Raw genomic sequence first — 15866 nt, forward strand, 5'->3', positions numbered from 1 at the left:
CCTTGGGGGTGATTTAATTATGCTCATGGGAGAGCTCTCTCCTGTCAGCACAGATCAGCTACACAGGAGACTTTACAGCTGCGCAACTGCAGCGATATAGCTGACTCACAAAAGTGCTAGTGTAGACATAGCCTTAGAATTGTTATGTTCAGATTAGGTTCAAGGGCAGAGTGAGGCATTTGTCCTGCAGCAGCCATGCTTTGAAATATTCACAGAATAGGTAGTTTTGACAGTTGTCACTCAAGCACTCTTATGATCATTTTAAAGCCAGTTTAGAAATGCATATTTAAAAATGACTTCTATGAAGTAGAATCCTTTGTAAAAACTTTCTGCTGCATTGTGATACCATGTGTCTTGTATTTGCCATTTTCTATTTCATTGCAAAATAATCCATGAATGTAAACTATCCCAAACTATCTACTTCAACTATATATTGAGGAACTAGTACTGCAATTTGGCTTTGGTGGAGGCATAACTATAATACTGTAGTTGCATGTAAAGAAGATTAATACTGTAAATTGGGAGTAAATAAATTTCTTATTAAACACCCTAGTTATTTAAATTATGTCCAAAAAACTGCATTAAAAGAACATGAAAGCTGCAAAGCCATGCACTTAAAAGTTAGGAAATGTTAGAATTAATGTTGCCCAGGCAACCTTAATTTTCCTCTCCTCCCCTTGAGTGTATGCAGTATGATATAATCCAGGGATTGGCAACCTTTGGCATGCAGCCCATCAGGGAAATCTGCTGGCAGGCCAGGATAGTTTGTTTACCTGCAGCATCCGCAGGATCGGCCGATCGCAGCTCCCACTGGCCGCAGTTCGCCGTTCCAGGCCAATGGGGGCTGCGGGAAGCGGCGTGGGCCGAGGGGTGTGCAGGTATGTATTCATGTAGCACATGGGATAAATTAAGGTTACAGGGACAGCATTACTTCTGGCCTTTCCTAACTTTTGAATATTTGGCTTTGCAATCTTGTTTTTGTTGCAGTTTTTTGTAATTTCAGTTCGTTTTATAAAAAAGGTTAATACAGTAGTTCTACAATGTGGAACCAAATTGACCCCCAAGATGGGTACCTTTAGATCCACAACACCCAATTTCTTTCATTGGAGCTCACCGAGTAACTGGTAGCAGAAGCAGGCTATCATTCTCTGTGGAACAGTCTCTAGATGGTCATGAGACACTTTGCCAGTGGATTTCACAGCCTGCTTATGGCAGAGGAAGGTAGAGATTCAGGGTCCTAGATTTCAATTGCTGGTTCTGAAGGGTAGTATTCTGTAATGGTTATAGATCCTTATTCCCCCAGCTCGTGTCCCTGGTCCCCTCCCATCTTCCTCCTCTGTTCCTACCCACCATCATCCTGCTCCAGCTCCTTCTCCCTCTGCTCCTATCCGCCCTCTTGCATCAGTTCCCGTCCACCTCTGCTTCCTTTCCCCATCCTCTGGGTCCTGCAACCCCTTGTCCTGTCTCTCCACCCCTCTCCTATTCCTCACCCATCTGCATTTCAGCCAGGCTGGTTCTTCCTCTTTCTCTACAGTGCCTGGACACTTGCTGGGGGAACATTGAGAGTTGATGCTCTCAGTACTGGTGCATGCTACCACAGCTGTCTTGGCAACCAGGAAGAGCAATTGTGGGGAAACCCTGGTCCAGTCTCTGCAGCCCTGGGATGGAGCATGTTCAGTTGCTCTCTGGGGATGGTGTGTGCTCAGCAGATGGACTCTTCAGAGAGTTTAGGTGCCGGACTCTAACAAGTGTCTACTGAGCTTGTGCAAACTGGTTTGTTGAGGTTCATAACTTGATCTCATCTCAAATTTTCATGGGGATGGCAAAAGCCACATCCCTGACACCAGGGAAATACCCCATGCATTCAAATGTCAAGCCCTTGCCTGAAAGCATAGAGGTAGTAGAGCTTCTGGACAAAAAGATTATAGTATTTTTAAAAAAAACATGGACAAAATAATGTATTTAACTCCTAGTTTCATTCTTGGAAATGGCTGAACGGTTCTAGCTGAAACTTTTATTAAAAAAAAAAAGTCTGAGGCAGAAACTTAGGATGGAAAATTTCAACCCAAATGGTTAAAGTTTGACAAAGTTATAAGCAACTGAAAACAAGATCTTACAGTGGGAAGCTTTCAGAATGCATTATCAGCTTCACCTATAATTTTCCTTATCCTGTAGCGGCAAGGCATGAATATCTTTATACTCTGATTGGTTTCTGTCTCTGATTTTTCTTGTGATACTGCATTTAGGAATGATGTTTTCCAAGATGGTCTGTGATTTCAAATCGTTCATAAAGGGTACCCTGTCCTAATGCCAGTATACTCTACAGGACTGCACAATTTCAACATATACTCTTACAGTTAAGCAGTTCTAGCATCACTTGTTCTTTAAATGGTTTAGTGCAGAGGTTCTCAGGACAAATTTTTTTGGTGGCCTCAGAGTGTGGCCACCAACTCACCCAGACGCCCAAGAATGCGGGGGGAGGCTCCGGGCACCCAGCCACTTCACTGCAGAGGATGGCCCAAGCAACAGAAGGCTGTCATTCAAACAGTTTGATTTTTAGCGTGGCTACAATAAGCAATGTGGCCTTGTCCTTCCCTCTTCCCCCACCCCACCCGGGCTACCTTGTCCATTATCTCTCTCTCTCTTTTTTTTTTTTTAATTAATAAAGAAAGAATGCATGGTTTCAAAACAATAGTTACTTTATTTCGAATGGGGGGAGGGTGGTTGGCTTACAGGGAATTAAAATCAACAAAGGGGGCGGGTTTGCATCAAGGAGAAACATACACAACTGTCGCATCAAAGCTTGGCCATTGTCTGCCATTGCTTTCACGGACGGAGGGGCGACTGACGACATGTACCCAAAACCACCCGCAACAATGTTTTTGCCCCATCAGGCATTGGGAGCTTAACCCAGAATTCCAACGGGCAGCGGAGACTGCGGGAACTATGGGATAGCTACCCACAGTGCACCGCTCCGTAAGTTGATGCTAGCCACAGTAGTGAGAACGCACTCCGCTGACTTAATGCGCTTAGTGTGGACATACGCAATGGACTGTATAAAATCAATTTCTAAAAATCTACTTCTATAAAATCGACCTAATTTCGTAGTGTAGACATACCCTGAGTTGTCAAGACTATGTATTAAGGTTGTAACAACCAACAAGAATGCACTTTTTTATGTAGAAATCCATGATTAAATCGAGTCTTCCTGATTAGTGATTTAAATCAAATCCACCCTGATACTTGGTAGCATATTACATGTTACACATATGCAATATGTGCATATTTTGGACCAGATTATCAGTATAAATTAACATAGCCCAGTTGAAGTCAGTAGAGCTATGCTAATTTAAACCAACTGAGGTTCTGGTCCAAAATATGTACTCTATAGTAATTATATCCGAGAGAGAGAGCGACTTTTTAAAAACCATATTCTTCAATAGTCTGTCAGTTTATTCCAGTGATTAATTTTTAGTTATTCTGTCCTGCCCATGAAAAGAGGCATACGTTTTTGTATGCAGATACCATAGCTAGTCATCTTCTGAGGCACGTTTAACATAAGAAGGTGGCATGTGATCAGGAGTCATCACCGAATTTGATCTGCTGGTTGGATCATTAGCTTCCCTGGTGTGGGCCTGGGTACTGATGGGGAATGTGATGTGAATGTTGATCCTTGCCCCCCACTAGTCAACAACTGTCACCAAACCTGCTGCCTGTAAATGCCAGCCATGTCCTTCTTTGACTACTTATTCTTCTTTGGTCAACAACATCATATATATTGCTCACCTATGCCTAGTTGAAGACTGTGTGAATTGTATTGCTGGCCTTCTTTAGAGAACATGCACAACATTAATTGCTTTTAAACATTTTATTTTGGATATTTGTATTTTCCTTTTTAATGGTGATTACTCATTTTAAAAAATCTTTACAGCTGTAACCTATCCAGTGAAGAAACCATCTTTTATACTTTTTAATGTTTCATCTGGACTAGCAAAACCAAGAAATTTAGAAAGAATGAGGCTGAAGACATCACACTTAAAGGAACCAAAACATATCCTTTGTCTCAAAACAAAGTGTATTAACTTTACACAGCACTTTTGGTAAAATAGAATTATGTTTATCATGTTCTAGTAAAATATGTGATGTGATTGTAAAGACAGTGCAAAGTTATTTTACAGATTCTGGAGACTTAATTAAAAAAAAAAAAGATTTTTACTGTTTTCTGCAGAAATGTAAAGGCCCAGTACTACAAGGTGTTAAGCACCTCAAGCAAGGTACTTAGTACCCTCCATTTTCAGTAACTTCTGTTGGAATCTAGGATGTTCAGCACCTTGCAGAAGGTGTCAAGATTTATTTTGTTTGTTTTCCCTTTCTTCTCTTAGAGGATTTATTCTTGCAAAGAGATTTTCTCATGCAGCTAATAATTTCACTCCTGTATCAATTTGTCTGTTGATACTATCGTTTGTTAGTCTTATTGCAAAGGTATACGCTTACCTAATACCACTTTGTTACTCTTAAATGAGTTATCTCCATCCCCAGTGTGATACGGCTATAACGAAAACCAAAATTTGACCAAATGTGTTTTAACTTATGTATTTTGACACCAAGGCCCTCCTGTAGATGGAGCCTAAGCTTTTATCTGTGCTTAATAGATGTGCAGTTTAATTAGACATGATACTTTTAAAGTCACATACTCTGTCAAATTCCTTTTTTGCTCTTTATTTTCTTCCAGCTTTCTGCTGCCTCTTGACACAAAGAAAAATAATGCAATGTAAAGACCTTACACAAAGAAAAATAACTTCTGTATATAGATCTGTTTTTTAAATAGCCAAAATTAAATATTTTTAAAATATTTTTTCTTTATTATCACTTTATTTTTGCAATACTTAGAGAAGAGGTATATTCTAAGATTACTTTCAGTAACCAAAATTCAAGACTTCCTTAATTCAATTACACATAAAGAATTGGTTAGCTGTGTGGGCTGGACTACAGCTGATGAGCTATATTCATGTAGTGATGATCACCACATCATAAAATGGAACTTGTTAACTAGTGAGACAACTCAAGTAGTGAAGCTTCCTGATGATATCTACCCCATAGATCTTCATTGGTTTCCCAAAAATATAGGTGGAAAGAAGCAATCCCAAGCTGAGAGTTTTGTACTCACAAGCTCTGACGGTAAGTGTTCTTTAAAATATGTAGATCTTATAAATTCCCAGTAAAAAAAATGCTTATGCCACTCTTAAATTCCAAGTGTAATAAAAGCAAATTAAAATATAGCAAAATTGTACTGATTTTAAAACTAACTATTTTTACAAAATAAGTACATTTTTATAATGCTTCTGAGAGTACATTATGCCTAATGTGATTATAAAAAGGGATGTCACTAGTATTTTTTTTTTTTATAGGGTCAAATTCTGTGATCCTTAATTGAGCAAAATGTTCTTATTTTGTAGTTCATAAATTGATCTGAATATGTGCATATATGTATGGATATCAAGAATGTCAAGAGTTATAACAATTATCAATTATAACAAAATATATCAATTTTTCGGAAGGGTGTATTAAACTTTATTCTTCGGGGTTTAAACCAGTCTGTAACTGTTAGAGACCAGGATAAGACTAATGCTTTCTCTAAGCATCTAGTTCTGGTCACTGTCAGGGCCAGGATACTGGACTGGATGGACCTTGGTGCTGATCCAATATGGCAACTCCTACGTGTGGATTTTGTGATTTGTTTGTTTGTTTCCTTTTACCCCTTAAAGAGATTTGCCCCCAATTCTGAAATACACTGGCCAATCCTTGTACCTGTATGAAGTTCCACCACTTAATTAAGTGGGGCTCTGCACAGCTGCAGGGGCCTGCCCATGTACACTGTAGGATCGTGGCATTAAATTTATTCCTGGGGAAATTCTGCGCCACCGTGCATGCAGAATTTGCACAAAAATTAATGGGTTTTGCGCAGAATTTCCTTTTCCTACACAGAAATGGGCTGCAGAGCTGCTGGCTGCCACTAGGTACCGCTGGTCCTGGCAGAGCACAGCTCACAGGTACTGTCGGGGGAGGGAGCTGGAGGGTTCCCGGCATCTGCAGTTCTCTGCATGTCCTGAAGGAAGGAGGTGGCGTGCAGGAATCTCCACAGAAGCCCGAGATCCGGATTCAGGCTGTTTCTTCCTCTGGATTCCTGGGCTCGGGGGGAGGGAGGGAAGTGTCTGGCCTGGGGGCAGCCCCGCAGCTGGTGTTTGGGAGGGAGGGCGTGCAAGTGTCTGGGCTGGGGATCCTGTAGGTTGTGTGGGCTAGGGGGAACCCCATGGCTGGGCTCTGAGGGGTAGGGAGTGCGAATGTCTCGGCTGGGGGGTGTGCCGCAGCTGGGCTCTGGAGGGGGTGTGTGGGTGTTTGGCATCGCTGCTAGACTCTGTGGGGAGGCGTGATTATATAGTGTTCTTCTGACAAATAAAAATGCAGAATTTTGCAGAATTTTAAAATGTGCACAGAATTTTTAATTTTTTGGCGCAGAGTAATTAAGGGGGAAATATGTTTTTCCTTATATTCTGACTAGAAATCTTTTTTCCCCGTTTTCCCTCACTGTATTCCATTGACCTATCAAAGGAAAAGTTTTGGTGCAGAAACATAATTCTTTAACTTTCTTCAGTAATGAAAATCCACTGTGAAATAACCCATCCAGGAAGGGCTGTCCTTATCTCTCTGTTGCTGCTCATACCTGTTACTCAATGTGCTGGCAGAAGCAGCAATCAAATGAAACTGAAGGAATCCAAAGGACAATGCACTGTGAGTGCAAACTACTCAAAGTGCTTTCCTCTGCCAACCTCCATCATACTCCAGTTCAGCTGTTCTTCATCCACAAGTTGATCTCATCCAAATGTAGGTCAGCTTGGTGGTAATTATAGAAAGTATAGGTAGTCTTGTGTGTCATCTGCACATTGCTGGCACATCTTACCATTTCTCCTAGTGGTACATAAGAATGGCCATACTGGGTCAGACCAAAGGTTCATCCAGCCCAGTATCCTGTCTACCGACAGTGACCAATACCAGGTGTCCCAGAGGGAGTGAACCTAACAGGTAATGGTCAAGTGATCTCTCTTCTGCCATCCATCTCCACCCTCTGACAAACAGAGACTAGGGACACCATTCCTTACCCATCCTGGCTAATAGCCATTAATGGACTTAACCTCCATGAATTTATCTAGTTCTCTTTTAAACCCTGTTATAGTCCTAGCCTTCACAACCTCCTCAGGCAAGGAGTTCCACAGGTTGACTGTGTGCTGTGTGAAGAAGAACTTCCTTTTATTTGTTTTAAACCTGTTGCCCATTAATTTCATTTGGTGGCCCCAGTTCTTAGATTATGGGAACAAGTAAATAACTTTTCCTTATTCACTTTCTTAACACCACTCATGATTTTATATACCTCTATCATATCCACCCTGAGCCCTGGTCTACACTGGGGATGGGGGGAGGAATCTATCTAAGTTACGCAACTTCAGCTATGTAAATAACGTAGCTGAAGTTGATGTACTTAGATTGACTTACCGTGATGTCTTCACTGCGGTGAGTGGACTGCTGATGCTCCCCTGTTGACTCTGCTTGCGCCTCTTGAGGCGCTGGAGTACAGGAGTTGATGGGAGAGTGCTCAGGGATCGATTTATCGTGTCTAGACTAGACATGATAAATTGATCCAGCGGGGATAGATCGCTACCCGCCGATTCGGCGGGTAGTGAAGACATACCCTTAGTCTCCTCTTTTCCAAGCTGAAAAGTCCTAGCCTCTTTAATCTCTCCTCATATGGGACCTGTTCCAAACCCCCTAATATGGTGACATATAGATATGGAATGGGACCAGAGACATAAACCAATCCTTGTGTGGGACTCAAGAAGTGAGGAGTCCTGGTCTTCACGGGGGGGGGGGGGGGGGGTTCGGAATCGCAGAGGTGCAGTTTCTCATCATTGCCTTTTGGGAATGTCCCTTCAGGAATGATTCATACAATTTTTTTAGTGTGTTTCTCTCTGGACCCCTGTCTGCTCTCTCAACAGGACAGCAGTATCTTCTGGTCAACAGTATCAAATGCTTCACAGAAGTTCCAGGAGGATGAGAAAGGGAGGTCTGTTCACCATTTATTACCAGCAGGAAATCCTCCATCTGTCTCGCTAATGCTATTTCTGTCCCATATTCTAGCCTGAATCCATGGTGTGTCGCAGGTGTAGGATCCTAGCTCCAGTTAGATGAGCTTGTCAGCCTTTGGCTAGTTTCTCTGTGAGCTTGCTCAGGAACCGAAGTTTTGATACTAGGCAGTTGCTGGCTTGATCTGACATATAAGGGTCAGTCCCATTTGACACTGGTCATCAGTATGAAGTCCGGAGCCCTTTCAAGACTCCCCTTCCATTCTACTCCTTTGTCAGATTCCAGGGAGAAGCTTTAGTGCCAGTAGTCTTTTAACCAAACTCAAAAGTGTGTGGCCGGTGGGGGGGGAAATACTAAAAGCAACTTCTTTTCCTTTCCTGGGCTTGAACTTTTAGTCCATCCTGGGTCCTCCACCAGCTCTCTGTTCTGAAGAATGCTGCCTTCCTGGACTCTTGATGCTAGTCTGGATCCTCTACTCTAATCTACCCCCAAGTCCATCTGCCTGTGGTTGACCTTCTTTCAGGCTCACTTTAGGAATCTGCAACTCTGCTATCCTGTCCCATCAGATCCAGGGTGTAAACACCCTAATGAAACTCCTCCGCTCTCTACTACTCAGAGAGGTACTAGAGTTGTGACACACACATGCACACTCTTAGCTGCTTTCTACTGTGAGCTTTCACTCTTTATATAAACAACTCAACTCCTCCCCCATCTAGGACTCCTCTTCAGTTGGGTCTGGCCCATGCTCCAGGTGCAGCCAGGTGTGTTAATTGGCTTCTCAGGCCCTTATTAATCATTCCACTACCTGTGTGGGGTAAATACCCCATCACACTACCCTGCATAGCTTCTGTAGAGGTTGTGAGGAAAGTTCTCTTGGCATAAACTTGGAGAAATTCTTTGTGTTTCAGCCATTTATTTTTTTGCTATTGGCAGTTGAGTTTCCATACCTCTCTCTGCATCTGATGTAGCGGTCAGAAACTCAAGGAGTTATTTGTGAACAATAGGGAGACTCTAGCCTCCACAATCAAATCTGCTGGACATTTGAAGGCCAGTGTGTAGATTGTTGAAACTAGAGTATTTTTATGAAGATTCACCAGATCATCAAATCCTTGACCTATGGATAGAGTGCTCCTGTCCTTCAGCATATTTTGGAATTTGATGGGATCCATGATGCCCTCAATTCCTATATTGGGGAACTTGAGGTTCTTTATGTAAAAAGCAACAGAGGGTCCTGTGGCACCTTTGAGACTAACAGAAGTATTGGGAGCATAAGCTTTCGTGGGTAAGAATCTCACTTCTTCAGATGCAAGAAGAAGTGAGGTTCTTACCCACGAAAGCTTATGCTCCCAATACTTCTGTTAGTCTCAAAGGTGCCACAGGACCCTCTGTTGCTTTTTACAGATTCAGACTAACACGGCTACCCCTCTGATACTTTCTACTATGTGTTATTCTGAACCTGTAGAGAACCATCACTGATGAAGTGGACTGAACGTGGAGCCTTTGAAATTTGCCTTAATATAATTTGTTACAGATGCGAGAGCCCTTGAGCCCTTGTTGTATGTTCTTGACACTGAGCTTGCTTGTATCATCTTTTTTTAGTAGTTTCATATATTCTACATCCGGTCCCAACAAAGTCAGGATTCATATGATGATCCAGACCCTTTTCAGGTTATTGCATCCTCCTCCTATAGCCTTAAACTTCCAGTTTGAGATACAGTGATGGATGGAAACTTTTGAGATACAGTGATGGATGGAAATCTGTAGTATTTAGGACAGGCTGAAGGTTTGAATAAGATCCAGATGTTCTAAACATCTTGGGGATGGGGGGAAGATACCATCCCCTCCCCCATGCCCACAGGCTTGTATTAGATCAGTGTGTCTCAGAATTTGCTAGGAATGTGGCTTGAGCCCTCCCATTTAGTTTAGAGAACAGTAAGAACTTTAGGGCAGAAACAGTCATTCTTGTAGCTAAGATCATGTGTCTGCCCCAGTCCCTAAAACCATTTATTCTGCAGTGAAGGAAATATGGTTATATCCAAACTGCATCCTAGCTTCTTGCAAGAAGATGGAGAAAAGTGTTCTGCATAAGGAGTCACTTTATTATCCCACCCGTCACATGATACTCTCTGGCGGTTGACAACATGGGGAAAATAACCAGCTCTCTCCTGAGTGTTCCCTCTAATTTTTCCCACGCATGTGCAGAATGAATTTTATGTGCACCAATATGGAGGTGGTGTGTGACACATCACCTCCATATTGGTGCACATAACAAAATTCGTGTGGCGGGGGTGGGGCCAAGGGGTTTGGGGTGTGGGAGGGGACTCAGGGCTGGGGCAGGGAAGTGAGAGCTCTGGCTGGGGGTGCAGACTCTGAGATGGAGCCGGGAATGAAGGGCTCAGGGCTGAGGCAGAGGGTTGGAGGGTGGGGGAGTTGAGGGCTCTGGCTGGGGGTGCGGACTGTGGAGTGGGGCTGGGGATGAGTGGTTTTGGGTGCGGGTTGTGGAGTGGGGCTGGGGACGAGTGGTTTTGGGTGCAGGCTGCCCAGGCTATGGCGAGGACTCTCGCCACCTCTCTCTCCCCACAACAGCACCTGGGCTGTGGGGGAGAGGCGCTTCTTCACCCAGCTGCAGCAGGCTAGGCTGGGGCTGGGTTGGGGCCGGGAGAGGGGCGCCTGAAGTTGGTGCTCCCACTCTTGCATCACTGTTGGGAGCATCGCAAGTAGTCTCTTCAACCACTATCAGGCAGAGGGTGAGATTCTGTTCTGTGCAATGGGCCAGCACAAACCTGGGCATCACCTGAGCCCTACCCATAGAATCATAGAATATCAGGGTTGGAAGGGACCTCAGGAGGTCATCTAGTCCAACCCCCTGCTCAAAGCAGGACCAATTCCCAACTAAATCATCCCAGCCAGGGCTTTGTCAAGCTGGGCCTTAAAAACCTCCAAGGAAGGAGACTCCACCACCTCCCTAGGTAACGCATTCCAGTGTTTCACCACCCTCCTAGTGAAATAGTTTTTCCTAATATCCAACCTGGACCTCCCCCATGTCCGGGTGCTTCCAGATGTGCAGCCCCTTTGGGGTCAGGGGCTGTGTGCTGTGCTAGGTGTGAGTGTTTGCAGGATCAGGCCCTTATTAGTGACCGCTCACAGAACAGGGCTGGAAAATGTAACCCCAAGGCACCGGGGCTTGCGCTACTCCACTGACACTCTGCAACGTCTGTCAAGTACGGCCCCTCTCTGGAGCAGCACTGCTTCCCAACAATACTGGCTGGAGCCTCTGGGGAGCACAGCTAGTGCACCCCCACTGCAGAGTGAGCAGCAGCCTGCACTCCCTCCTGCCCCAGCCAGCACTTGGGGCTCCTTCCATTTGGGACAGGAACAAAGATCCAATATTGGGATTTCCAGGGGGACAGAAAGTATGATTTCTCTCAGCTCTAGTCCCTCTCCCAAGAATTCCATGACGATGTCTCCACCCTTGCTTAAAGCCATGTTCTGAGCAGACAGGGAGCTGCTGCGGCCAGGGAGAGGTGCCCCTCCACCAGCTGTGGCAGGTCTGGGTTGGGGCTGGGGGAGAGGTGCCTCTCCCCTGGCCATGGCAGGGCTGGGGCAGGGGCGCCTCTCCCCCGGCCACAGCAGGTCCAGGGCTGGGGGGAGGGATAGCTCAGTGGTTGAGCATCAGCCTGCTAAACCCACGGTTGTGAGTTCAGTCCTTGAGGCGGCCACTTAGGGATCTGGGGCAAAATCAGTACTTGGTCCTGCTAGTTAAGGCAGGGGGCTGTACTCAATGACCTTTCGGGGTCCCTTCCAGTTCTATGAGATAGGGTTGGGGCTGGGGCAAGGGCACCTCTCCCTGTTGTGTAGGTCCAGGGCTGGGGGAGAGGCATCTCTCCCCACCACAACCCTGAGCATCTGCGTAGCCCTTAATAGGCTGCAGCACAGCCACACAGTTTAGAGGGAACTTAGTCTCTCCCCTTCTCCTCTGAGTCACACATGTCAATTTCTTAAATTTTTCGTTTGTAGGCATTTTTATTAATAATTCAGTTGTTAAGTGCCATTGCTGTATACAACACAATAAAGACACAGTCCTAGCCACAAGGAGCTTACAGTCTAAAATACAGAAATCAGATAAGAGAGACTCTGAGGATGGGGATAACTTCCAATGCTTATTGTGGGCTTTTATTTTCTTTTAAATATAAATGGGAATAGAGGTGAGTTAGCATTTGTTAGCCTTGCATAAGAGAGAGGTATTATCCTTCTGGTGTTCTCCTGGACTTAACTGACTTCAGATTTTGTCATTGCTGGTCCTAAGCTGGTTACAGGGTTTCTTTGTGAGCAAAGTAAGATACTCTCACATTGAGGCAGAGTGTTCTGTTACATTGTTCTGGTTTGGGGAGTGAGAAACTTGACAATAGAATCCAGGACTCCTGCATGGCAGCGCAGAGCATAAAGAGTTGGGCACTAGACCAACCAGCATAGAAATTGCTAAAATGCAACTATTTCAATTTTACATCAATGAGTTAGTGAATCTATATTTGGTGTGATTCTTTATGCCATCAGTACAGAATACGAGTTATAGAATTGCAGCATCCTAGAATGGAAACAAAGTCCAGGGTAGTATATTGGATGTAAACAGTTACATTTACAAGAGTAACTGGTATTATTCCTATCAGTGCATTTCAACTGGATGCATGATTGTTGGAATCAGCATTCTTCCTGACCATCTTGCATTTTCTGGAGTCTCCCAAGTAGAGGCATTCTTCAGAATCATCATAAACTGGACTAGGAGTCTGGTGGCACCTTAAAGACTAACAGATTTATTTGGGCATAAGCTTTCGTGAGTAAAAACCTCACTTCTTCGGATGCATAGCTATGCATAGCTATGCATCCGAAGAAGTGAGGTTTTTACTCACGAAAGCTTATGCCCAAATAAATCTGTTAGTCTTTAAGGTGCCACCAGACTCCTTGTTGTTTTCGTAGATACAGACTAACACGGCTACCCCCTGATTATAAACTGGGCTGAGTTCTATTCTTGAACATTAGCACTTCTTCACTGTGGGTGCACAAGATGTGGGGGGGTAGTCTGTATCGGGATTTTTTTTTTTTTTTAGCACTGCCTGTCATCCCATCTCCCTCTTTACCTTTCCTCTCCCTATGGTTTCAGAATCTTTTTTTAGTACCTCCTTTCTGCACAATCTGAAACTTATTAAATCTATAAAGAGTGAAATGTAGACCATTATAGCTAGTGGCTATTTTGCAAGTTTTAGTCCTTGTAAGATATACTAGGTCTTAGTACAAAGCTTTCATTATGAACATTTATTTCTTAAAATTGCTTGATGTGTCAAATCAAAATGTACAGCTATGAGTATTTAGCAGATTGCCTTCTTTTCATAACATGAAGGGCTCAATCCTGCAAAGACTTAAGCACATGCTTAACTTTATGCACTGGGAGTAAGCACATTGACATCAATGGGATGACTTGCAGTGTGTAATGTTAAGCAAGTGCATAAGTCTTTTCAGGGTCAATGCTTAAATATTCAATAATATGAATATTACTCTTTGGGAAATTGTGCCACTGCATGTGTGCAGAATTCATATTCCCTGTAGATTTCTTTGCTTTCCCTGCAGAAAAAATGACTTTTTGACAGGGAAGCAAAGGGAAGCCGCAAGAGTGGTTATGTGCCCCTCCCCGGCAGCTGCGGGCGTATCGTTTTGGGTGCCTGGAGAAGTCAGTGGAGAGGTAAATAAGTGTCCGGGGGGTGGGGTGAGGAAGCAGGGTTGGGGATGCCATGGCTGGTGGCTCCTACTCTGCACCTGCTCAGCTCCTCTTCCCCTTGCAAGGAGCGTTAGGGGCCAAGTCAGACCCACCCCCAGAAACCTTCCCCCGCTGCAGGAAGCTCTGCATCCCTTCCTTCCTTCCCCCTGCTTCCTGCCCCCATCACTCTTCAGATGGGGGGAGGGGCGGGGAGGGATTGTCACTGTATGAGGAGCTGCTTCCCTCGTCTGCCCAACCCCTGTACATCCGGACCCTCACCCCCCTGTACCCAGAACCCTCACCCGGCCAAGCCTCACCCCCCCAGAATCGCCCCCACCCGCCCCATACTGAGCCTCCCCCTGCACCCAGACCTGCTGAGCCATCTGCACTTGAACCCCCACCCCAATGAACCCCACCCGGACCACCCTGATGAGACCTCCACACCTGGACCCCCACCCCACCAAACCCCACTCCCCCACATCCAGACCCCCCCTACTGAGCCCTATCCACCTTCACCTGGACCCTCCTGCAGAATCCCATTCCCCCTGCACTCGGTACCCCCCCCCCCCAACAAGCCCTTGTGCATCTTGATCCTCCCCACACTTGAACCCCTTACCGAACTGTCCACACCCAGATTGCCTCACACAGAACCCTCTCACCCCATGCCTGGGCACATCCACACTAAGCCCTCCACGCTTGGATCCTGCCGAGCTGAGTCTGCCCCACATCTGGATCGGGGGCTAGGGCTGGGCATGCATGCAAGACTCTGTATCTTTCACTTGCTATCTTCGTGCACCTGGTGCAGAGGGTAGGGCCCTCGGATGTTTCTGGGGTAGGCATGGCCCTGGTGCTATGTCAGGGTTGGGTGCAGCCTCACTGCCGAATCCATGTCTCGGGTGAAGGGGGGTGGGGCCTGCAGGGTGATTTCCCACCTCTGTGCAGCCAGTGTCCTGTGCTCCCCACTGCCATGCAGGAGCCATCACATTTATTGACAAATAAAATATGCAGAATTTTAAAATATTATGTGCAGAATTTTTAATTTTTGGTGCAAAATTCCCTCAGGAGTAGAAGATATATACTGTTCCCTACTTGTCCCTGTCAGTGTGTTTTAAATAAATTGATGTACTAACTCAAATTGATTACTAAAACCTCAACAATTCTATTTTCGGCATTTTATGTGCCCAAAGGCATCTCTGCTGCATTTTCATCTCTTCCTATTATAGTTGTTGGGGCATCCCACGTATGCATGTAGTAACTTCACAAATCATGCTAAGTCATGCCTCACCGTACAAGGTGGGAAACAATTTTTCTTTGTATTTTCTCTCACTTACTTACTTTTGGGGAGTAGTATTTTACTGAGTTAACCAGCTACTACTGATGCATTTAAAATCATAGAATCATAGATTATCAGAGTTGGAAGGCACCTCAAGAGGTCATCTAGTCCAACCCCCTGCTCAAAGCAGGACCAATTCCCAGCTAAATCATCCCAGCCAGGGCTTTGTCAAGCCGGGCCTTAAAAACCTCCAAGGAAGGAGACTCCACCACCTCCCTAGGTAGTGCATTCCAGTGTTTCACCACCCTCCTAGTGAAATAGTTTTTCCTGATATCCAACCTGGACCTCCCCCACTGCAACTTGAGACCATTGCTCCTTGTTCTGTCATCTGCCACCACTGAGAACAGCCGAGCTCCATCCTCTTTGGAACCCCCCTTCAGGTAGTTGAAGGCTGCTATCAAATCCCCCCTCATTCTTCTCTTCTGGAGACTAAACAATCCCAGTTCCCTCAGCCTCTCCTCATAAGTCATGTGCTCCAGACCCCTAATCATTTTTGTTGCCCTCCGCTGGACTCTTTCCAATTTTTCCACATCCTTCTTGTAGTGTGGGGACCAAAACTGGACACAGTATTCCAGATGAGGCCTCACCAATTTCGAATAAAGGGGAACGATCACGTTCCTCGATCTGCTGGCAATGCCCCTACTTATA

At 45.0% G+C, this 15866-nt stretch overlaps 1 protein-coding gene across 5 annotated transcripts in view; it reads left to right on the forward strand.

Annotated features, from left to right (window-relative positions):
• Positions 1-15866, forward strand: part of IFT80 (intraflagellar transport 80) — a 180741-nt gene that overhangs the window by 4470 nt on the left and 160405 nt on the right. For 3 of the 5 annotated variants that reach the window (XM_065556886.1, XM_065556888.1, XM_065556887.1), the window contains exons 2-3: positions 3932-4049; positions 4955-5178. The exons of the other annotated variants lie outside the window; for them this stretch is intronic. In XM_065556886.1, coding sequence (XP_065412958.1) covers positions 4015-4049; positions 4955-5178 — 259 coding nt within the window. In that variant the 5' untranslated portion in view covers positions 3932-4014. The remainder of the gene's footprint in view (positions 1-3931; positions 4050-4954; positions 5179-15866) is intronic. 5 annotated transcript variants of the gene reach the window in all.

This window comes from Chrysemys picta, chromosome 9 (genome assembly GCF_011386835.1).
Source record: "Chrysemys picta bellii isolate R12L10 chromosome 9, ASM1138683v2, whole genome shotgun sequence".
NCBI classification, from domain to species: Eukaryota; Metazoa; Chordata; order Testudines; family Emydidae; genus Chrysemys; species Chrysemys picta.